At 34.7% G+C, this 25060-nt stretch overlaps 1 protein-coding gene across 1 annotated transcript; it reads left to right on the top strand.

Moving 5' to 3' along the window:
* The first annotated feature begins 342 nt into the window (after positions 1 to 342).
* On the top strand, positions 343 to 25048 carry LOC131849035 (uncharacterized). Its single transcript, XM_059199020.1, has 4 exons — positions 343 to 508; positions 19896 to 20036; positions 22319 to 22489; positions 24753 to 25048. The coding sequence occupies exons 1-4, from the start codon at positions 343 to 345 to the stop codon at positions 24821 to 24823; spliced, it is 549 nt and encodes a 182-aa protein (XP_059055003.1). The 3' UTR covers positions 24824 to 25048.
* Positions 25049 to 25060: the final 12 nt, after the last annotated feature.

Below are 25060 nucleotides of genomic sequence, written 5' to 3'. Positions count from 1 at the left end.
TATGAAATAAACGACTAATAAAAAAATATTTCTTTGAAACGGACCAATAAAATGAAGTATTTACGAATCAGATTGGCGATTCGATGTTGATTTATAACTTACAGAGCTATATTCATAAATGTTTCGTGTTTACTTACCATAAACTAAACCATACTTTTTTTAGTAGAACTATAACAAATCCATTCATATTCATTGTATTAGCCTAAACCTCTACAACCAATAAAAAAATATTTAGAACTGCGAAAAAATAAAAACAATGAAAACAGATATTGACATTTCAAAATTCGAACATATGATAGAATGTAAATTGTTACGAGTCGAAAATAAAGCTGGTAATACACTATGCGTGTTTTGCGGGTCGAGATGTGGTGCAGAAGGCAGGCTGCCGCGGCAATTTTGCCGTTTTTACTCGCCGGTTGGCTGACTGGAGAGAGTCACCAAGCACTGACCACATTCGGCAAGAGCTACTCACAATCACCTAAAGAAGTCGAGCCCACCACTCCACCAGGTAAGTTTTGCACTACACTATATTCATTTGATAATGTGCACACAAATTAATAATTTACTATAATACTTAAAATTATTATTTTAACATTGATGACAATTTAAATAAACAATACAATTTAAACTTATCTACTATGTTCAAATATAGATAAAACGAGATACGTATTGCTTTAATCATATTTCTAAACGGTTTTAATTTAATATTAAAAAACAAAAACCCACGCTATTTTTTGGTGTTACGCAGTTTCCAATCAGTCTCGTTAAATACAATAATAAAAAAAAAACATTATACCACCATAGAGAATGGAAAAATTGACAGGTATTGAAAAAAAAAACAACTATTAATTCAGTACTGAACTATTGTGTTGACCACGAATAAAGCGTGACATCTTAATTATTATTTCTATAACCCATTGATTGATTATACGTCAAGAAACTATAGTTATGTTAAAGTCTATAAGGGCATTAGTAACAGTATTATTACAGACTAGAATAGTAATACATCCGGTTACTTTCTTTAGTTAATTGACTAGGTATATTGATTGTAAGTCGATTTTTAATGTATCTGGCCAGTTAAAAATCATCGATTACAAATGACATAGCTGGTAAAATGGCGGGAAAACATGTTGTTATTCTTTTTGTTTTAAAACATTAATTTATATAATGTAATATTTTTTTACTATACTTACATATATATATATATATATATATTTATAGGGTATATTTTTTCTATATTTTTCCTCAGTATAATATTGACTAAGAAATGATATAAAAGAAATGGATAGAATTACTTTTTTTAAGGTTTTTATAACAAACTTATATACTCCCGTAATATTTTTGTACTTATGTACGATTTGTATTCGTCTCTCTCTCTCTCTCTTCGTTGCACTATCCCACTAAATGTGGGGGGTCGACTCTCCTAATTTTGTAGCACAGTGAAAATCTGTCCAGGGTTATTCCAAATAGGGGTAAGGGGGGTAACATTTAGAATTTTTATGTTATTTCAAACCACGATACTATTAGGTACCTGGAGGGCGAAAACTGCCTATTTTTTTATTAAATATTTGTAGAGCTTAAAAAAGCAGTTATTTATCGTCATTTTGCATTAAATGTTTTTAATATTATTTAAGTTTTTAATAGTATTGGAAATTAAAATCAGTTTTAAAAATTCTAACCCTTAAACAATATTTAGATTACCCGTAATATTTCCGTAATGTATGCATTATTACCTATATTTATGGGGTTTCCACTTACTTTGAATTATTTCAATTTAAATAGGATTTTGAATTCAGATTCATGTTACATTCAGAATCATTCTAATTACATTAGACGAAACTAGCTACCCGTTCTTGCTTAGCACGAGTCTACAATGATATGATGGAAGTCGAATAATTATCTAACCACTCAGAATATATTTCAAATTAAACTAAATGGGGGTAACACTGAGAATTATTCCAATTACATCGGAGGGAACTATCTACTCTCTCATGTTTCTCACGAATCTACATATATGTGTGCATACAAACGTTCCGAAAAAGTTTTCGAATTGATTGCGAAAGCCTAGTATAAAAGAAATAAGTGGAATAATAGATAAAAACAGCAACTTTGTTTTATGCAATTTATATATTTCAAATAAACGTAAATGGGGGTAACACTCAGAATCCGGTAAGTATCATACTGTTATTTATAATTAGTTAGTGAATACTCACATTTAATCAGTATCTATCGCAGAGAATAGAACCATAGACTATGAAAAATAGATTCAAGAATTAGGGGCTTTCACGCAATTATCATAGAGAACATTTTAAATTTACTTTTTTAATATCAAGGCGACAGCATAGGCATTTGCAGTGCAGCCACAAGCAGCGTGCTTTTTAAAAAAGCAAGCTCCCATTATTAAGCAAAAACACCTGTGCATGGTTACACTTATTAATAAATTAATATTAAATAAACTATTATATACAAAACCGACTTCAATTGTTACAAAATTTATATAGATCCGTTAATATATAATATTTCCTAATTTTGTCATACCTTTTTAATAAAAAAAAACTTAAAAACTTATATGGATCCATTATGATATTTCATAATTTTCTCTCAATAAAAAAGAAAGTACAAGTGGATTGTGAATTTAATCTTTCTTGAAGTCGGTTAAAATACTTGTATCACTATAAAACTAATGCACAGTTAATAATCGTTCTAAAAATAATAAGTAATGACGTCTAAAATAAAACAAATGATACTGATCGTAGTGTAATCACTGATAATTATCTGAATAACAGTATAGTCTGTGTTATTTATACTCGGCATATTTAATAAATAACTTTGGCATGTCTTTTTATTGAAATAAATATAACTTTACGACTATAATCTCAAATAAGGTAATCACAGATACTGAACAATATTTGAACTTTGCAACATTTTGCAATATTTCAACTGATGGTAGAGAAGAAACCAACGTTTTTTATTTATTAATTAAGTAGTATATTATAATGGAAAAAATCTAAATTTCAATAGTAAAAAAAGCGAGTTATATTTTTTTGTTACATATTGAAATAACTGCTTATCTTATTAACATTATGAGGGTGGAAGTTAGTGAGTGTGGATACATAGTTGCAATGTTTAAATCTTTCCGATAATATAACTTATACATCAGAATAACTCGCTATTAAATTAATGATGTTGAAACTGACTAGTTTTCAATAAAACAACATGCCAATATTATGTAAGAGATATGCCACGTATAAAAAAATTCCAGATTATTATATTTTGTAGATTCTGACGGTTACCCCACATCCACTCCGACTCTATATTTAATGGAGCCGCAATACATACGGGTCCCTGTGCTAAAAGTAAGCTATCTCGAGAAGGAGCTGCATCTATCCCAGCGGGGGACTAGTGACCCCCAATCACAAGGTAACCTGTATAATATTAATCAAATGATTAAATACTTTTTTTAATTTGTAGTATCAACCAATTTTAATATTATATACGCGATTTATTTGGTTAGAATGGAAATATAGACGTAAGTTTATTGCTTATCCATGTAACAACTATTCAATGGATTTTCATTAAAGTTTATAATAATATAGCTTATATAAAGGGAGTCGTGTCGTATCAAGAATTAAAGAGCATGATGGAAGATCAAAGTGGCAAAGTTTATAAAATATGAATATATATTAGAATAATACGTAGGCTATAATTTAAAAAAACTATGTAAATTGGGCAACAAAAGACTCTAAATGTAACTTGAGAACGATTTACCGATTTCATTCATCTTCATTATTTCTATTACTTTACAGAAGTTTCTTACAGAACTGAACAGAAACTATGAAATTTATTTAAAAAATTTGCAAAGTTTTCTCAACGACTTTTATAACCTTCCGTGTTCGTGTCGTTTCGTAAGCCCCCTACGATCGATCCCCGTCCACTAAATATAGTGAAAGAAAGAAAGAAAATTATTTTATTCAGTGCAATGTAAAAAATACAAAATAGTGATTGAAATTACGGCCAGAGTCATGGTTCTAACCACTACTGTCTAGTCTAAAGTCACATCGGCCAGGCAGGAGTCCTTCAAGTCCTTCCTTTGGTTTGGAGTGCCATCTGCACTCGCCCCCTATTATCCGGTGAAGCTGTAAAGGCCAGCTACAGCCAATAGCATTAGAATAGGTCGAAACTAAAACAAGATTGTCTATATTAACTGCTAGTAATAAATAGCTAAACGCAAGCGATACTATTCAACCTACTAAAAGAATAGACAAGTTGTCACCTTTGAATTAATGTTTCTTTGTTACATAGTTTAGTTAAGAAGTGAGATATGGTACTGAAATTACAGATTTTCTACCTGCAATCGTCAGGATTCACATGCTTTCAAATGTAAAACAAAAACAGTTCGAGAAACAAGACAAAAGAATATACCTAAAATAGGTTTGCAAAAAGTTTTGTTTTTTTTACGAAAGGGTTGGTAACCCTAAATTATATTCACATGGTATTGAACAATATACGAAAAGTATTGTTATATGAGAAAATGTTTTATTCAACGCAAAATACTCAAATTATTTAGTCTGCTTTGTTCCCCGCGATGCCCGTCCTTGACTTCGACGGCGAAATAAATTTATGGCCACAGTTCACATAGTAAATCTAATCTTTTCACTACGTTTCTGACATTGTATAAGTAATGATATTACATGGCGAGGCCAAACTTTAATGATGTTTCTGAAACGCGGAACACATGTAAACTATTGTTAGTCGTGAGTTGGCTGCGAAAAATTACTTTTAAAAAGAAAGAAATAGATACAATCTTATACAAATATACTTTATGTAAGCACTTTTGAATAGTCATGTTTTTTAATGTACGTTTTCTTATTCGCAGTTATTTAATATATAATAGGACTAAAATGATAAACAAGCCGTCGGTAAACCTAATAATTATTTGACATATCGATTTCGGAATAAAAAATATAATCCATCACATTTAAAATTAGTGTTCTCGTTGCTAAGTAACAGTTTTTTTTTAAGGATGATAATGGAATGATGCACCCGCCTGCGCTAACGGTTTACGCTGGCGGGGCACCAGTGGAGGATGATAAATGAGCATGAAGTCAGGTCAGTTAGCACGTGACAAATTCACCAGGAATTTATCACGATGGTTTCCAGGGGGAACCGCGTGGAGGTCAACCTGGCATGATACATTGCTAGCAAGGATGGATGATAATGGAATGATGCACCCGCCTGCGCTAATGGTTTACGCTGGCGGGCCACCAGTGGAGGATGATAACATGAGCATGAGGTCAGGTCTGTTAGCACATCGTTACAAATTCACCAGGAATTTATTACGATGGTTTCTTAGTCAACAGTATGATACATTGACCACATGTGTGTTTCCCATAGCCAGTGATTTACGACCAATGTGTGTTGCCAGTGATGACTTACGGAACAGAGACGTGGTCGCTAACTATGGGCTCCATCTGTGTAATTTTTTTAATTAAATAATTATTATTCTACAAACATTATAAGAATAATGATTATAAAACAAAAAGATGTAGATGTTTATTATTTTAGATGTATATGAAATTGAAAAACAAAGTTTATATCAGTAAATTAATTTATACATAAAGAACTAGCTACTCGCCCGGCTTCGCACGGGTGTACATGTATTATATATATAAACCTTCCTCTTGAATCACTCTATCTATTAAAAAAAACTGTTTCAAATCCGTTGCGTAGTTTTAAACATTTAAGCATACATAGGGACGGACAGACAGCGACAGCGACTTTGTTTTATACTATGTAATGATTAAATAAAATCTGATAACCTACAACGAAGCATATTTCTCCAGTCCACTCTTTCTATATTATAAAAATACTATTGTATAGATTAAATATATGTATATATATTTTAAATTATAATGTATTTATTTTTATTATTTTAAATTTACATATACATAGGTACTTTCAAACGCGTCTAATGAAAGGCTGTTAATTTGTAATTACGTAAATTTCATTTCATTATATAGATATATAAGACTATAGTAACACTAATTTCACCATTCGGGTACTCGTCGACTTCGGTGGTCTAGCGGTTTAGCACACCGCTTTACGACCGATGGTCGCGGGTTCGATTTCTCGCACGGCACAAACGTTTGTATTCATTAGTATGATTGTTTGTATCGGCCTGGGTGTTTTCTATGTATGATAAGTATGTATTTACAAAAAAAAATATCTATGTATTTGTATCAGTTGTCTAGTACCCATAACACAAGCTTTAGCTAGCTTAACTTGGGTCTAGATGGCGCTGTGTGAATTGTCCTGAGATTATTATTATTTTATGACAAATGATGTAAAGCTAACGCAATATTTTTAATTAAAACATTAGCCTAACAAAAGAAACTTCGTATGGCGTCTTATTGATCGTAAAAATAATTTATTCTAAAGCATATTTTAAATGAATACACATGAGCTAGGTCAGAGCACCAGATATGTATAAAGCTATATATATATGAAACTAGTTGTCCCGGCGAACGTTTTGCCATATAAATTTCAGTACTAATACTGCTATTAAAAAATAGGGGTTGCTGGTAGAAGGGTGCAAATTTAGGGTTGTATGTATTTTTAATGCTACATTATCTATACATATAAATAAAATTAGTATGTCTGTTTGTAATATTGAAATAACCGTTGTTTTACTACATGCATATGAATATAAATACGGTACATACACCTAAATAACATTTTTTACAATTTTTGTCTGTCTGTCTGTTTGTTCCGGGTAATCTCTGAAATGGGTGGACCGATTTTGATGGGACTTTTTTTGGCAGGTAGCTGATGTAATAAGGATTAACTTAGGCGTCTTTTATTTTAGAAAAATAAAGTTAAATTCAACGCGGATGAAGTCGCGGGAACAGCTAGTAAAGTAATAAAAGTAAAATGTCCATAAATAAACACATCCCACATTACAAAAAAATATTCATAAAATAAATGTTAGGGGTGGACAACTCTTATCACTTAGGGGTATGAAAAATAGATAGTAGCCGATTCTCAGACCTACTGAATATGCATATAAAATTTCATAAAAATCGTGGACAGCACCTCACTGTATTCGCAATTTAAATATAAATTAGTTAAATCCTTAAAAACAATTTTCGCGCGCGTTTCGTGACTGCAAGCATATCTTGACGCCATTTTGCAACTTTGCAAATACTTATAATTGTTATCAAACATGCACATGATACAGCTATGCTTAAACGTAGTGATTGTTTGCTTAGTGGTAAAAAGCAGCACCTCTGTACATTCGAAATTTAAACATGACAGTCTAAATATAATTTAGATTTTTTTTTCTTTCGGCTATAATTTTGTTAATAATTTTCGCGCGCATTTTAGTGACGCCATTTTGCAATTTTTTAAATTCTTATCTTACTAATATATATATATTAGTAAGATAAGTAAAGTTTGTGAGTATGGAATATAACACCGCTTTACGTCGCAGGTTCAATTCCTCGCACGGCACAAACATTTCTATTCATGAACATGATTGTTTGTATCGGTCTGGGTGTTTTCTATGTAAATATGTATATAATTACAAAAAAAAATATCTATGTATATGTATAATTCATAACACAAGCGCGCGAATTATCCTGAGATTATTATTATTATGGATTGATAAATGTTTGTTACTAGTTCATGCATTTTTTGCAAACTTTTATTGAAACTTTACAGTATATATTTGCATATATATATTTATATAATATTTTAAACGCTAAAGTTTATGAGTTTAGCTGGATATGTATATTTGTTATTATTTCACGCAAAACCTATGAACTGATTTTTTTAAACTTTACAGTAATATAGCGTGTACATCAGAATAATATTTATTTATTTATTGCAGTATCACAAAAATATAAAGCACATGCATACAGAGTGTGGTTGAGATTTTATAATTTTCTGCGACGCCCTGAAATATAGGGCATGGCAATATGACACAACATATCTATATTATATATATAAAATTCTCGTTTCACAGTTTTCGTTCCCATACAAACGGCTTGATATGAAATTTTGTATATTAAGTAGGGCTGCGAATCGGCCAACATCTATTTCTCATCCCCCTAAATGTTTAGTCCACCCCTAATTTTTTAAATTTATTTTTTAGACAAAATTTTAGTTTCTATTTTTCTATGATACAACATAAAAAAATACATACAATCCTAAATTTTCACCCTTCTATCACCAACCCCTATTTTTTTATAGCGTTATTAATTTATATGGCAAAACAACGATTGCCGGGACAGCTAGTTATATATATATATATTCATATACAACAGAACCTCATAATATTATAATTTAAATGTCAAAAATATCTCCTACACAATATATAATAAATGTAAATTACAAAATCTTATTAAAAACTAAAACCTTCCTATTCAAAGCCAATCATTATAATGCCTTCTACCTAATAATAGTTTTTTCTATTTTATTATTTCATTGAATTAGTGCTAATCGGTGGTTTGTATTCACACACTTAAACTTAAATTGTAAGTAAGAATAAATTATTTAAAAGAGCAACACACAAGTTTCTTGCTTATTCTTCTTGTGATGAGACAGCTTTCCGAATAAGCGGTAGATTTAAAAAAATGTTGACTATTCAAAAGTGCTTCAATGTAAGTTTATTTGAATAAATGATTTTCTATTCTATTATTCCAATATCTGGATAATAGGTGATAAATTATATAAATTGTTCGAAATATAAATGATAAATGTCAAATAAGTTCATGCAAAATTTTTATACCTTTTTTATTATCTATGTTTTTTTATAATATTATATTGTTTTTATATGACATAAGTCAATTTAATACAAAAATATTCTTCAACTACAACGGTGCCGTTTTACTTTTGCTCGTCATCTTGGTCTCCATCCTTCACATTTGGTCCTTCGAGCCGGATTGTCATATAAAAACAATATAATATTATAAAAAAACATAAATAATAAAAAAGGTCTAAAAATAGTTTGCAACACCGACCAAATAACGCTGCTCAACTAGTAATTAATATGAAACATGCACAGGACAGAGGTATCATGAAAAATGCATAGCTTACTGCGCCATTTTCACGTTTCTTTCATGTGTTAAAGATATAATTATGGTAATTCGGTTCGTGTTTTCCCGCGCATTACGTCAGTACCGCCGCCATGATTGTTCTTTAACGATTTTAAATGTCAAGTTTATGTGTAATATAACTTTTAAATAGCCGTAGTTTTAAGTACCTACTTTTTAATGTGAAAATATTAGTTTTTCCTGCAGTTTTGTCTAAGCAAACATTAATCTCTTATTTCAGCCCATATAGTCATTAAAACTTAACAAACAGACTGATTAACATAGATTTTAGGTTTTAGTTCTTTTGGGATTATAGAAATATGTACTAAGCTTGAAGTGGTATAATTTTTTATGCTTCCAAAGTCCCAATCCAGGCAATATGCTATGTGCCAAGCTATATCCAAATCAGTTCAGGTGCTATTGCAGGCTTCAGTAACAATCTATACATCTATACATATAAATAAAATAGCGAGTGTCTGTTTGTAATATTGAAAATAACCATTTTTTACTACATTCATATCAATATAAATACCAAAATAACATTTTTTACAATTTTTGTCTGTCCGTCTGATTGTTCCGGCTAAACTCTAAAATGGCTGGACCGTTTTTGACGAGACGTTTTTTGGAAGGTACCTAATGTAATAAAGAGTAACTTAGGCTACTTTAATTTAAAAAAAAGAAAGTTAAATTCCACTCGGACGTAGTCGCGGGTACAGCTAGTCTATTATAAAAGTTTATATTGAATGTCCATAGGATACTGTAACCGTTTACCATTAGATTACCATTAGATATTGCTACCATCGTGGTAGAAAAAAGAGGTACCGCTTCGCTAGAGTGTTAACTGACCTGGCTTCATCGTTATGATCTTAGCGTTTATCATTAACATCAAGCGTATGCATCATTCTTTTATTATCTTTTTTTTTATACTATGGTGACCATCTGATGTGAAATGGTTACCTATGGACGTCTGAAACAACAAGGGTGTAATATACCCTTCTTGAAAAAACCCATTCTGTAGTCTCGTGAGAAAACCCTAGCAGGTAGATCATTCCACAATCTAAGTATATGCAGGAGGAAGGTCCTCTGAAACCGCACTGTCCGATACCATGTAGGTTCTAACGTGTGGAGATACATAAAAAAAAATTTGGTACTTATATTATTTATGGAAAGTTCTATAGTCTATGGCTTTCCAGTTCGTATCGATCGCTATTCCAATTAACCTTAATAAAGTTATTTGCACCATAGCTAAGATTTCTTAAGGCGTTTTATCTTAAACGGACGTATAAAATGGCTGCTCGCTTGCCGCCGTTTTAACCTACTTCTAATAGATGCAGCTGTCAGATAACAGTAGGAAGCAAGTTTAGATTTACACCCATAGAGTACCAATTTAACTTGACCTCCGGTACAGTTTTACGCCACACAATGGCCTTATATAAAGCTTTACGTAAGGCGATAAAACAGCTCTACGGTAAGTGGTCACTCGATTTCCCGCCACCGCCACGCCGGATGTGAGCACTCTATCTTTGTTCCAATTTTGAATTTGAAACTAGGTAAGTAGGTCTGTTCCATAGATATTTGAAATTCTCCACAGATATACAATCTACTTTTTTCATTTTGTACCCCACAGATATACAATCTATTTTTTTCAAATTCAAAACGGTACTGTTCTCAAAACCACAGACTTTGACAGCTTTTTTAATTTGTACTGTATGTTAGATTATACTTATGAATAATCTATAAAATTAAAATAGATTTAACTTAGTTAAACCTGAAATATTTTAATAATAATAATAATCTCAGGACAATTCACACAGCGCCATCTAGACCCAAGTTAAGCTAGCTAAAGCTTGTGTTATGGGTACTAGATAACTGATACAAATACATAAATATTTTTTTTTCGTAAATACATACATATTATACATATAAAACACCCAGACCGACAACCAATCATACTCATAAATACAAATGTTTGTGCGTGCGAGGAATCGAACCCGCGACCATCGGACGTAAAGCGGTGTGCTAGACCGCTAGACCACCGAGGTCGTCCAAATTTTAATGGATAATTGCAATAGAGATTGTTGATACTATTGGCTGGAAAAGTTTTAGACTTTTTATATATATTTGGACATTGATTCAAAATATTCTTAATTCATTGCTTTCCATCTTTCTAACAGAGATGTGTCGACTCGAGTTGCGCATAATTCGAGTTAACTCGAGTTGTATTCTGCCAACTCGAGTTGGAAGAATTCAACTGGTAAATGAATGAATCAAGTGAAAGAACGAGAGCATGATTCTGTCATCGAACTGACAATGACATGAAATTTTCCGATCATTTCATATCATACAATTTTCACTCGTCACAAATATTTCAATATTGATTTGAGGTTGTTATATTTTTTTTGGCATATTCGTCCGATTATGTTATCAATAAAATGACTATGCGTTCCATATGTCCTTCCGCGGCTTTAAAGTGCCATTTCCACTCGCCTCCTATAGTTCGGTGAAGCTTTCAAGGCTAGCTGAGCCCAAAAACATTAGAATTGTTCGAAATAATAAAAAAAAACTTTTTATTCCAGGTAACTCGAATTACCTTAAACCTAAATTTCAACTCGAGTCATGTTTATTACAAATTAGCACATCTCTATATTAGATTATACTTATGAATAATCTATAAAATTGAAATAAATTTAATTTAGTTATATCTGAAATAATTTCACGGATTATTGGACGGGGAATCGATCGGAGATTTAAAAGAAACATATTATAAATTCTAACAAAAACATCTTAACAGCGCGTAGTAGAAAAATACATAAATTCATACAGCGCCATCTAGTTATCTAAATATATATAACTCAAAGGTGACTGAGAGATTTATCAACGCACAGCCCAAACCACTGGACGGCTCGGATTGAAATTTGGCATGCAGGTAGATGTTATAACGTAGACATCCGCTAAGAAAGGATTTTGGTTAATTCTACCCCCGAGGGGTTAAAATAAGGGATGAAATTTTGTATGAAACTTTGTCAATTTTAAACCGATCGGGCTGAGACTTTGCATGCATAAAGCTACTATGACGTAGGCATCCCCTAAGAAAGGATTTTGATAAATTCCACCCCTAAGGGGATAAATTAACGCGAGCGAAGCCGCGGGCAAAAGGTCGTACTGATATAAAACAACTTGACTCCAACAACGTGATACAACCAAAAATAGGCAAGTAGCTGTAACATGTGAAATTTATGTATACGCGAAACTAAACCTTGTACTCCATGGTATTTTTACAAGACCTTCCAGCCAGTCTTTACTTCGCAAGTATCATTTATTTTGATCACGTGATATTGCATTTGCATACTACAGCACGCGATGCTGGCAAACATTGGCCGCGTAATTACTTGAGCCAACGTTGTTGGTTCAAATATTGACAAAAATGCGAAGAATGGAGAAATGTATTTTGTTTAATTTTAATAAATTAGAATTGAAATTACAATAATAATACCAAAAAGTCTTATCAAACACCTAGACACGTAGGAATTATACCTTTTTGGTATAATTCCTTTATTTTTTTTTTTTCCAAAAATTCTCATCTCCCCTCTTAAGGAGAGGAGACTGCAACATACCCCCGGCAGAATCACAGTCGGGGTTCAGGGCCCCAGGGAGAGAAACCGGCGAACAGTGCGGGCAAAATCTAAACACACCATTATTATTATTATTATTTACTTTTTTGGTATTTACCGTAATTTACCTTTTTGGTATAATTCCTTTATTATTATTATTATATATCTTATCAAACACGTAGACACGTTGCAGATCCCCTCCTCTACAATAGACCTATTACAAAAAGTCGTCATTCTCAACACATGCCGTATTGTACGGAAGTTTCTGTCGTCTTCACTTTCATCATCCACATACAGTGGACCCCCGGTAGTCTGACAATCATTTTGCAGGGCAGTGTCGGACTATCGAATTTGTCGGATTATAGAGTACTGCCTAAGACCCCTTATAGTCCGAATTTTTTTACAAAAGAGTACCTTGTAATCCGACAAATTATAGATCCAATGATGATTCTTTATATTATATATGTACATATACAGTGGACCCCCGGTTATCCGACAAACGTTTTGCAGGGCAGTGTCGGACCATCGTATTTGTCGGATTATAGAGTGCTGCTTAAGGGTCCTCTGCTTATAGTCCGGAATTTTTTACAAAAGAGTATATTGTAATCCGACAAATTACAGATCCAGTGATAAGATTCTATGTTATATATGTATGTATGTATATGCACTCTGAAGTATATTGTCAAAGTAATATTCAATAACAAATAATAGACAATGTCGGATTACAAGGGGGGCCGGATTACCGCGGGTCCATTGTATAACTTTTAAACTCATCCACGCTTGGCTAAGGCCCGCGTGTTTGAATGTATCACCCCTGTAAAATGGGAGATATATAAAATAATAATAATGATAATATCTCCGGACAATTTACACAGCGCCATCTAGTCCCAAGCTGAGCAGAGCTTGTGTTATGGGTACTAGACAACTGATATAAATACATCGATACATTTATGTAAATAAATACATATTATACATAGAAAACACCCAGACCGATACAAACAATCATACTCGTGAATACAAATGTTTGTACCGTGCGAGGAATCGAACCCGCGACCATCGGATAGTAAAGCGGTGTGCTAAACCACTAGACCACAGAGGCTGCCGCAATTATACAAATGGCTATGAAGTATGAAATATTTATTTATATTATTAATTCATTTACTTAATGCTATATAACCCATATTACAAATACTTTATAGACATATATATGAAATAAGAATAAAATATAAATAACAAGATGTTTTATATATATACACAGTTTTTACTTATATATTACTAGTTACACGTCCCGGCTTCGCACGGGTGTATTATTTATTTATTTATTAACATCAAACTTATATAGTCGTATAATTAGTAAAAATTACGAGATCTTACCACGTGGTATATTTATATGCTGAGTTCCCGATATTTCGGCAGTGTTTCAACCACCATGATCACGGGTAAACTCAGTTTAAATAAATAATGAGTGCGTCAAATTTAAAACAGTATATATTAAACTTATATATATAAACCTTCCTCTTGAACCACTCTATCTATTAAAAAAAATCGCATCGAAATCCGTTGCGTAGTTTAAAAGAATTAAGCATACATAGGGACGGACAGACAGCGACAACGACTTTGTTTTATACTATGTAATGCATATCTTAATCTTAATATTACTGATATTACAAACGGGAAAGTTTGTGAGTATGGATGTTTGTTACTATTGCACGCAAGAACAACGGATTTTGATGAAACTTTACAATAATATATAGCTTATACATCAGAATAACACATAGGCATTTATATATTGAAATTTAACACGAGTGAAACCGCGGGCAAAGCTGGTTATTTTATATTTGTGCAATACCTGTTTTATTTACCGACTAGCTTTTGCCCGCGGCTTCGCTCGCGTTAATTTATCCCCTGAGGGGTGGAATTTATCAAAATACTTTATATAGGGATGCCTATGTTATAGTAGCTTTATGCATGCAAAATCTCAGCTAGATCGGTTTAAAATTGACAAAGTTTCATACAAAATTTCATCCCCTATTTTATCCCATTGGGTGGTGAATTAATCAAAATCCTTTCTTAGCGGATGCCTACGTCATAACATCTACCTGCATGCCAAATTTCAGCCCGATCCGTCCAGTGGTTTGGGCACTATGTCAGTCACCGTTGATATATAGATCACTATGTCAGTCACCCGATAAATATAATTAAACATTTTGTTTATTCATAGTTATATATATATTTATCGGAGGAACAAATTTGACTTTTTAAGAAGTATATAGGTATATATAGATAATTTTGCGTCCCAGAGTCCGTTTCGGGGACACCGGGACTCGTAATTATAAAAAGGGACTGTCCTATAGCGCACGTGTAATACCTTATATATAGGTATATATAGCTCCTCATTTTGTATTGCGCAACTTTCTGCCATTTGATTAGCTAACTAACCTCAACTATTATGTACTGCTTCTTTTTAATTTTGTAATCTTATGGTTGTATAAATAAAGCATTTTTTTCTTTAAACTGTAATTTGTGTGCGTCAGTAGGTACTGCGGGCTTAATTGAAAATCAGCGCTGGAAACTATGTTTGCAGCAATATACTGAGTTGTGGTCCACACTCCGTTTTGTAATGTGTGTAAATTGTTGTTGGTACTTTGTATGTTTTTATTGTTATGTCAAGACGAGTAAATAAAATTTCATTCTCTTCTATTCTATAAAGTCTTTGTGGCAGACTCAACTCATTGGCTCTGCGGCGAGATATATCTCTGTGCATTTTCTACCGCATATATCACGGAGAGTGTTCTAAGAAGTTGTTCGGATTATACCAGCTGCTGAGTTTCACCACTGTACCACCCGCCAGAAACTAAAATACCATCCTGATCATCTGGACGAATGGCGGTCCTGCACAGTGCGGTTTTCTAGAAACTTTTTGCCTCGCACAACCACATTGTGGAATCACGTTCCAGCAATGGTATTTCCGAACCGATACGATATTGAAACCTTCAAGAAAAGAGCTTATTTCTTTTTAAAAGGCCGACAACGTACTTGCAATTCACCTGGTGTTGCAGGTGAGGTGTGCGGGTAATCACTTACCATCAGGTGAGCCGCATGCTCGTTTGTTATACAACTGACGTTAGGTACCTATAGCATGAATTTATCAACAACTAGCTGTCCCGCCAAACGTTGTTTTGCTTTAAAATAAAATAAAAAATTTAAGGGTGGACTACCCCTAACATTTAGGGGGATGAAAAATAGATGATGGCCGATTCTCAGACCTACTCAATACGCTCACAAAATTTCATGAGAATTGGTCAATCCCTTTCGGAGGAGTATGGGAACGAAAACTGTGACACGAGAATTTTATATATAAGATATTGGCCCATATTATATTGTATACACATTAAGGACTAACATATATATGCAGCAAACTTACTATGGCTATCTGCCACGGTAGCGCCAGCACATCATACCCTTCGGCCAGTAGTGCTTCTTCATAAAGGTTTCAAACTCGCGTTGTGACTCGACTCCAGCTGCGTTACCCTCAATGTCAGGTTACTCCTGGTACGGATATTTATCCTGGCATGGCATAATAAGTACTTAAATGTAAGAAATAGTTTTGAATTTAAACATCAAAACATTAAATTATATAAATAACACTGGACAATTAACACAGCGCCATCTAGTCCCACGATAAGCAGAGCTTGTGTTATGGGTACTAGACAACTGATATAAATAAAGAAATAACCCTGGACAATTAACACAGCGCCATCTAGCCCCACGGTAAGCAGAGCTTGTGTTATGGGTACTAGACAACTGATATAAATAAATAAATAATTCTGGACAATTAACACAGCGCCATCTAGTTCCACGGTAAGCAGAGCTTGTGTTATGAGTACTAGACAAGTGATATAAATAAATAAATAATTCTGGACAATTAACACAGCGCCATCTAGTTCCACGGTAAGCAGAGCTTGTGTTATGGGTACTAGATAGGGTTGTCATCTTATTTTGACAAAAAAAAACGTATAAACTGGTTTGGGTAGGAAATAAAGTATTAAAAAACATATATTTTCCAATTTAGCTTTTATTGTTTTAAAAAAGTATTTTTGTGTGCGTTTAACACTAGAGCTGTGACAAATGTCACACAATTGACATCTAACATTTCATTCAGTAATTATAAATCGTTAAGTACCCATAATGAGTATTTTGTTTTACGCATCACAGTAGAGGTTGAAAATAAAGTATTTTTGCATACTCTATGTAAAAGTATAAAGTGTAATTACCAAAAAATAAAGTAGGATACGTATTATAAAGTATTGTTGGCAAAACTTGTACTTGACAACTGATACAAATACTTAACCCCGTCCGATCGATCCCCCGTCCAATTCAAACGGGGATCGATATTACGACGGCCTGAGCCGAGGTTCGAGCCCTAGTGGTACCCTCAGATTAAAGTCGTATCCGTCAGGCGGGAGTTGGCCTTCAGCCGCTCCATAAGTCCTTCCTTTGGTTTGGAGTGCCATCTGCACTCGCCCCTAACGTCCGGTGAAGCTGTAAAGGCCAGCTACGGCCAACAGCATTAGAGTAGACCGAAAAAAAAACAAATACTTAGATATATTTTTTTTGTAAATACATACATAATATACATAGCAAACAACCAGACAAACAATAATACTCATGAATACAAATGTTTGAATACATGAATAGAGATATTTTGATTTTAATATTTAATTTGTGTGCTCATTCTTTCATTATATACACATTTTTACCACAGATAAGATATATACTACTACTTTTAGTAGCTTGCTAACCACAGATTGTTTATTTCTACTAAACTACTATTAACTACTATTCTACTTACAGGGTAAGGTGCAAGATTTGGATCAGCAGTTTTTATTAGATCCTTTGCACATGCTTCATTCAATATCACTTTATCATTCACTTGTTTTTTAAATATATGCATTGGAAATTATGCACACAGCTATAGTGATGGTAAGAAATAATTGTCTAAAGATTGGCAGCCCTGAAAACATCATTGTTAATTTCTAAGTGATTTGTTTTTTTTTTAATTTAATAACCACGATGTGCTAACTGACCTGACCTCATGCTCATCCTAACATCCTCCACTAGTGCCCCCTTACTGACCTGACTATGTTATCTTCTACCGGTGCCCCCTTACTGACCTGACTTAAATCTCATCGTATCATCCTCCACTTGTGTTTCTTACTAACATGTGCCCCTTACTGACCTGACTTCAAGTTATCATCCTCCACTAGTGCCCCCTTACCCTTACTGACTTGACTTTATGTTATGTTTGACCGGTGCCCCCTTACTGACCTGACTTCAATCTCATCTTATCATCCTCCACTAGTGCTCCTTTACTGACCTGACTTCAAGATTATATTATCATTCTCCACTAGTGCTCCTTTACTGACCTGACTTCAAGATTATGTTATCATTGTCCACTAGTGCTCCTTTACTGACCTGACTTCAAGATTATGTTATCATTGTCCACTAGTGCTCCTTTACTGACCTGACTTCAAGATTATATTATCATTGTCCACTAGTGCTCCTTTACTGACCTGACTTCAAGATTATGTTATCATTGTCCACTAGTGCTCCTTTACTGACCTGACTTCAAGATTATATTATCATTCTCCACTAGTGCTCCTTTACTGACCTGACTTCAAGATTATGTTATCATTGTCCACTAGTGCTCCTTTACTGACCTGACTTCAAGCTCATGTTATCATCCTCCACTAGTGCTCCTTTACTGACCTGACTTCAAGATTATGTTATCATTGTCCACTAGTGCTCCTTTACTGACCTGACTTCAAGTTTATGTTATCATCCTCCACTAGTGCTCCTTTACTGACCTGACTTCAAGTTTATGTTATCATTCTCCACTAGTGCTCCTTTACTGACCTGACTTTTCAAGATTATATTATCATTGTCCACTAGTGCTCCTTTACTGACCTGACTTCAAGATTATATTATCATTGTCCACTAGTGCTCCTTTACTGACCTGACTTCAAGATTATATTATCATTGTCCACTAGTGCTCCTTTACTGACCTGACTTCAAGATTATATTATCATTGTCCACTAGTGCTCCTTTACTGACCTGACTTCAAGATTATATTATCATTGTCCACTAGTGCTCCTTTACTGACCTGACTTCAAGCTCATGTTATCATTCTCCACTAGTGCTCCTTTACTGACCTGAATACAAGCTCATGTTATCATCCTCCACTAGTGCCCCTTACTGACCTGACTTCAAGCCCATGTTATCATCCTCCACTAGTGCTCCTTTACTGACCTGACTTCAAGATTATGTTATCATTGTCCACTAGTGCTCCTTTACTGACCTGACTTCAAGATTATATTATCATTCTCCACTAGTGCTCCTTTACTGACCTGACTTCAAGCTCATGTTAACATCCTCCACTAGTGCCCCTTACTGACCTGACTATATGTTATCATCTTCCACTGGTGCCCTCTTACTGACCTGAGTTCAATCTCATCTTATCATCCTCCACTGGTACCCCGCCAGCGTATACCGTTAACACAAGCGGGTGCACCATTAACATCCATTAAAAAATTTAGAGTATGGTTGATTAGGTAACCAATTTTAGTCGTATCGTATGATGCCTTGTATATCATATACTTCCATTCTTAAGGATTAAGGTATCATGCCTAAACCTTGTAATTTCTCTGCTTAATCTGCAACCGAACCATCTTACAAAGCAAGCTGCTTGGTGGCTGACATATGTGAGACTGGGGTACACACGCGGACCAGTTGCTACAAAGTACCTCGATAAAATAATTGATTATAAGGATTTAGCACAGCTCTTGCTTCCGATGGTAGCGGTTTCGATTCCGAGAAGGATGCAAATATTTGTATTCATGAATTCATATGTTGCGTCGTGTCAGAAATTAAACCTGCGACTATTGAAAGCAAAGCTGTTTACTAAACCACTAGACCAGTTTCTCCCACATTAGCCTTTCTAAAATTCAAGTTCTTTTTGTAAATCATACATAATATATATATAGAAAACACCCAGACCGATACAAACAAACATACTCATGAATACAAACATTCACGTCGTACTGAGAATTTAACCTGCGACCATCAAGTAAACCGGTGCTACACCTCTAAACCACCGAGGTAGTCAAATTACATGAGTATTCTATTCTTCCAGCCAGGATCTGTTCTCGGCAGCCCGACTGCGCTGGTATCAGCAGCAGCTCCTGTGTGAGGACCCATTACGACTCTGTGACGAGATGTCTCTGCGGTGACAACTCCTCGCCAGTCAACGGCCAGTGCGAAGCGCAGTCTAAAAGTAAGAATAGAATAGAACAGAAAAACATTTATTCAAATAAACTTAATTTAAGCACTATTGAATAGTCACAGTTATCCTTTTAATCTACGGCTCATTCGGGAAGCTGTCTCGTCTTATTATAGTAATATTATAAACACGAAAGTTTGTGAGTATGGATGAATGTTTGTAACTCTTTCATGCAAAAACTACTGAACGGATTTTGATGAAACTTTACAACAATATAGCTTATACATCAGAATAACATATAGGCTATAAATTTCAATCGCGTGAAACCGTAGAAACGGCTAGTAATAATAATAATAATCTCAGTACCATTCACACATTGTCATCAAGTCCCAAGTTAAACTAGCTGAAACTTGTGTTATGGGTACTAGATAACTGATAAAAATACATTGACTTTTTTCTTCGTAAGTACATACATATTGTACATAGAAAACACCCAGACCGATACAAACAAACATACTCATGAATACAAATGATTGTACCGTGCGAGGAATAGAACCCGCGACTATTGGAGGTAAAGCGGTGTGTTAAACCACTAGACCACCGAGGTCGTCATTATTATATAAACAATTTCTCAAATTATCTTTTATTAAAGAAATGTTAATTTTATTGAAATAACTAGCTACACACCCCGGCTTTTCACGGCACGTTCCTCTTGAATCACTCTTTTTATTAAAAATAACGCTTCAAAATCCGTTGCGTAGTTTTATATATAGATAGATAGATATATCGTTTATTTGTTTGTTACTAATCACACACAACATGTTCTTAAGAATAGACAATACATAATACAACATAAGATTTATAAAATTGTGTTATTATGTGTGATCTGTAGCAGTACAAAAAGGTAGAAGCTCAGCGTGGAACATTGTACAAGGAACAAAACACTGATTTTCAGCTTTAACCCATTTGAGGGAACGTGAAAATAATAATTAAAATTAAATTTTAAAGATTTAAGCATACATAGGGACGGACAGACAGCGACTTTGTTTTATACTATATAATGATGATGATGATGATAAAAATTTGATAGGTAAAAACTAAAATAAGAAAAAATAAACTTCAGACCTTTATGACCTCACGTCAGAGTGGCTAACCACTAATCCACAATCGAAATCTGGCCGTATTTTTCTTCCTCTACAAGTATTTAAGTTATAAATATCAAGATATAAATCTAATCAGATATATAAACGTTCACCCCTAGTTTCTCTACCGAGCGCTATCGAATTTCCGCTCGTAGACAGAGACGGATGTCTAATTAACGCGTGTTAGAGCGAGACAGCCGTTGACCTTAAAGCTAGGGTTGTACATGTTTCGGGTTTTGCGTGCGGGAATAGTTTAACACGAAATAATAATCGGTTCCGTGGCCTTTTCTATGAAATATTTATGTTTTATCAAGATGTATACGATAATTAAAAGTGGCCACTCAAATGCTGGTATTGCGGCGGTTAATTGGATATATAATTTTACTTGCTTATTAATAATAACCCTGAACAATCCACACAGCGCCATCTAGGCACAAGTTAAACAGACCTTGTCTTCGCCTCTCTTCCCCACTGGGCACACTGAGCACGTGCCCAGAGCCCTTGATGGATTGGGACCCCCTGGTCTAAGTCTAGTCCCTACTCCATTACCAAACGACAGCCGGTAGCTACTCTACTCTTGCCTGAAAATCACTCTTAACAATTGCTAACTGACTATTGTCAATTCGTTTTTGTTAATTTTTTTATAAATGTCTATCAAGTACTTGAACCCTGATCACATAACGACTTTTTAGAATTATTTTTGCCTGATTTGTTTTGAAGGTAGGGCATCCCCATATAGCTCTAAAGAGCCATGTTCAAAAATGACTTTGTTTATTCTAACAAAATGGTGCTTTATTACTATGGTCATAAGGGCTCCATTATCCTAATGTGCCCAGGGCCTATAATAGATAAAAGACAGCCCTGGTTGTCTTATGGGTAACAGCTGATACAAATACTTTGCAACTTGCAACTTTGCTGATGCAAATACGTAGAAAATATTTGTGGAAGATGATATAGCAAGAAAGGGAGTGAATAACGAGATGACTGCGAACAGGGATGAATGGAAGAGAAAAACATTACGCCGACCACAAATAAATGGGATAAGGAAGTAGCAGATGATGTTTGACATTAAGGTTTATTCACCTTATATAATTTTGGCAAAATGAAACTATAGCGCGTTTTACGTTTACAACAACATCTAGTTTCATTTTCAAATATTACATTTACCTAATGTTTATGACATCTCCCCGGCAGCTCTGTACCATGTCTGCACCACCAGCGATGAGTGTAACGACGGCCTCATCTGCGCCAGCCCGAACATCACCAGCTCGTCCCCACCTCACTTCCGGGTCTACACGCCACAAGACAAAATCTGCCTCTGCGACAAGGAGAACGGATTCCTGGAGAGGGAACACACTTGTAGCGGTATGTATTTACATTTATGACGGCAAATCTGTGGGGGAAGTTACCTGCGAACTTCTGGGCTTCACAGGGTAACTACTGGTAGCCACTTTTTTTTATTCGGACTACTCTAATGCTGTTGGCCGCAGCTGGCCTTTTCAGCTTCACCGGACGTTAGGTGGCGAGTGCAGATGGCACTCCAAACCAAAGGATGGACTTATGGAGCGGCTGAAGGTCAACTCCTGCCTGACGGATACAACTTTAGTCTGAGGGCACCACTAGGGGTTCGAATTTCGGCTCAGGCCGTCGTAATTTCGATCCACGTTTGAATTGGACTGGGGATCGACCGGAGGGGCGCCTGGGGGCGCCGGTGTGGAGCGCCCGTGTCCACACCAAAACCCACTGAAGAACTTATATTCAGTATGGTCGGCAATGCACTGAGGAGATATACCCTTAAGTGACAACGCCGCTCGAGGCACGTTCTTATTGATCCCGACGACCCCATAACGGCAGATAAGCTCCCTATGGACTCACCCTACTTGCCTCCCTACCACGCTATCACACACAGACGCGACACCGTCCTCCCCGGCGAAGGCGACGACCTCAAACACACCATACCGCGCAATCATTGGGGCGCTTCACACCGGCAGCCCCGATCGCCCCTCCTATCGATCAAACGGAGATCGAAATTACAACTATCTGAGCCGAGGTTCGAATCTAGCGGTGCCCTCAGACTGACGTCGTACCCGTGAGGCGGGAGTTGGCCTTCAGCCGCTCCAAAAGTCCTTCCTTTGGTTTGGAGTGTCATCTGCACTCGCTTCCTATCGTCCGGTGAAGCTGTAGCCAGCTACGGCCAATAGCATTAGAGTAATCCAAAAATAAAGATGCACGCGGGAACTTAACCGGAACAACAGGGCGTCCTTCCAGAAACTTTAGAGTCCCTGACTGCGCGACAACAAATACCCATAAAATAACAGTACTCGCTTACCTGCAATCCAATCCAGAGCACTGTTAATGAACAATCACATCGGGTCCAGGCAGAACACGTCCGGATGGCAGGAAAACGAAGACATGTCTCTTGTGGAATATAACGAACGACGCTCGCGAAATAGTTTATATTAACAGTAAACACAAGCGGTATCGTCGTCTAGGAATATTCTTCCAGACTGTTCTATAACGCGTGTAGATATTAATAATTATTTAATGTAGAATAAATGGAGCACAATGTCTAAATATTATGACATTTTTATTAAAATCCAATTTCATACGGCCTCTTATGCTTTTTTATTCAAAAGAATGTTCTCTTTATTAGTGGCCAGTTGTATATTTAAGAAACTCCAGTGCTTATCTTGAACCGGAAATTTTAGTACAATAAATTATTAAATTAAAACATTGTGACCAGATTTAGCGCAATATATACATAAAAATAAGTCGGCAATACGTGAATATAATATTTAAAAATATATATATTTAAGTTGACGGAAAATAAAAAAAAATGGTTGAAAACAGCTTGTTGCTGAGGTACTGGCCACATACTTTTATAGTTCATATATTGTATTTTTCTAAAGAATTTTATTATATATTTTTGTATACAGAACATTTTAATATCGAATAAACATTGTGACGGACAACACCGCTATTTTTCAAAATAACTCGATGACGGTAAGAAATCTGAAAAAATGTTTTAAATGAAAGTTGTAGAGAAAAAAATTCTGTACAAAACAGGTCCTCTTCATTTTTTCTTTATCTGCTGTTGTTTTGCTCAAAAAATAAAAAACTACCCAGGTTTGTTCTCTCCGGAGCTGATGCCGGGACAGAGGGGTTCGCCCCGAGGCCAACCTTCATGACCTTAGGGTGCAGATGACCAGTATCACTCAACTTACAAATTTTCTGATCTTGAAAATTGTATTACGTAATTTTTTTATTATTATTTCTTAAGTAACCTACTTAAAAATATAACTTAAGCTAGCGACATAACTTATACAATTAAACTAAACTTAACCTAAATTAAGTAGTAGTGTCATACATGGTGACAATTTTTTTTTAATTGGTTATGTTTAACATAACTTTTTTTCAATAACCTTTTTTTTAATATTAAGCGAATGATTGACATTTTTAATTACTTCCTCTTCATCAATGTGTTGTATACAGGGGCTCTGGTCCCCATTACCACAGATAACAAAGTTGGTACCCATTACTAACAATCCCCTCTACCTCTCACTTTCTCGTCAGTCTACAGATTAAATAACCTTCTAATAGTTTCTAATTAATTTATTATCTATTACAGATGCTGTTATACTGAAGACTTCTCTGTTCGCTATTGTTATCGTGACAAGCTTAAGATTCTTAGCGTATTAAAATCATTTAATTATGTAAATTTACATCATTCATATTAGAACTAGATAACAAACCAGTTATGAACACCTCTTACCAAAGTACCGGGTAACGTTGCTACCGTTCGGAGAAAATTACGACATTATTTAGGCATATTATTATTATCAATTCTAAAAGAAAATCATATTTAATACAATATCCTATAATAGTAAAAAAAACTACCACTTAAAATAACTGTATAACGTGTTACCTGGGTCTAAA

Source organism: Achroia grisella, unplaced genomic scaffold (genome assembly GCF_030625045.1).
Source record: "Achroia grisella isolate CSIRO2021 unplaced genomic scaffold, CSIRO_AGI_Agris_v1 utg628, whole genome shotgun sequence".
In the NCBI taxonomy this organism is placed as follows: domain Eukaryota; kingdom Metazoa; phylum Arthropoda; class Insecta; order Lepidoptera; family Pyralidae; genus Achroia; species Achroia grisella.
Note: the sequence above shows the minus strand (reverse complement) of the source record. Positions and strands in the feature narration are given on the sequence as shown.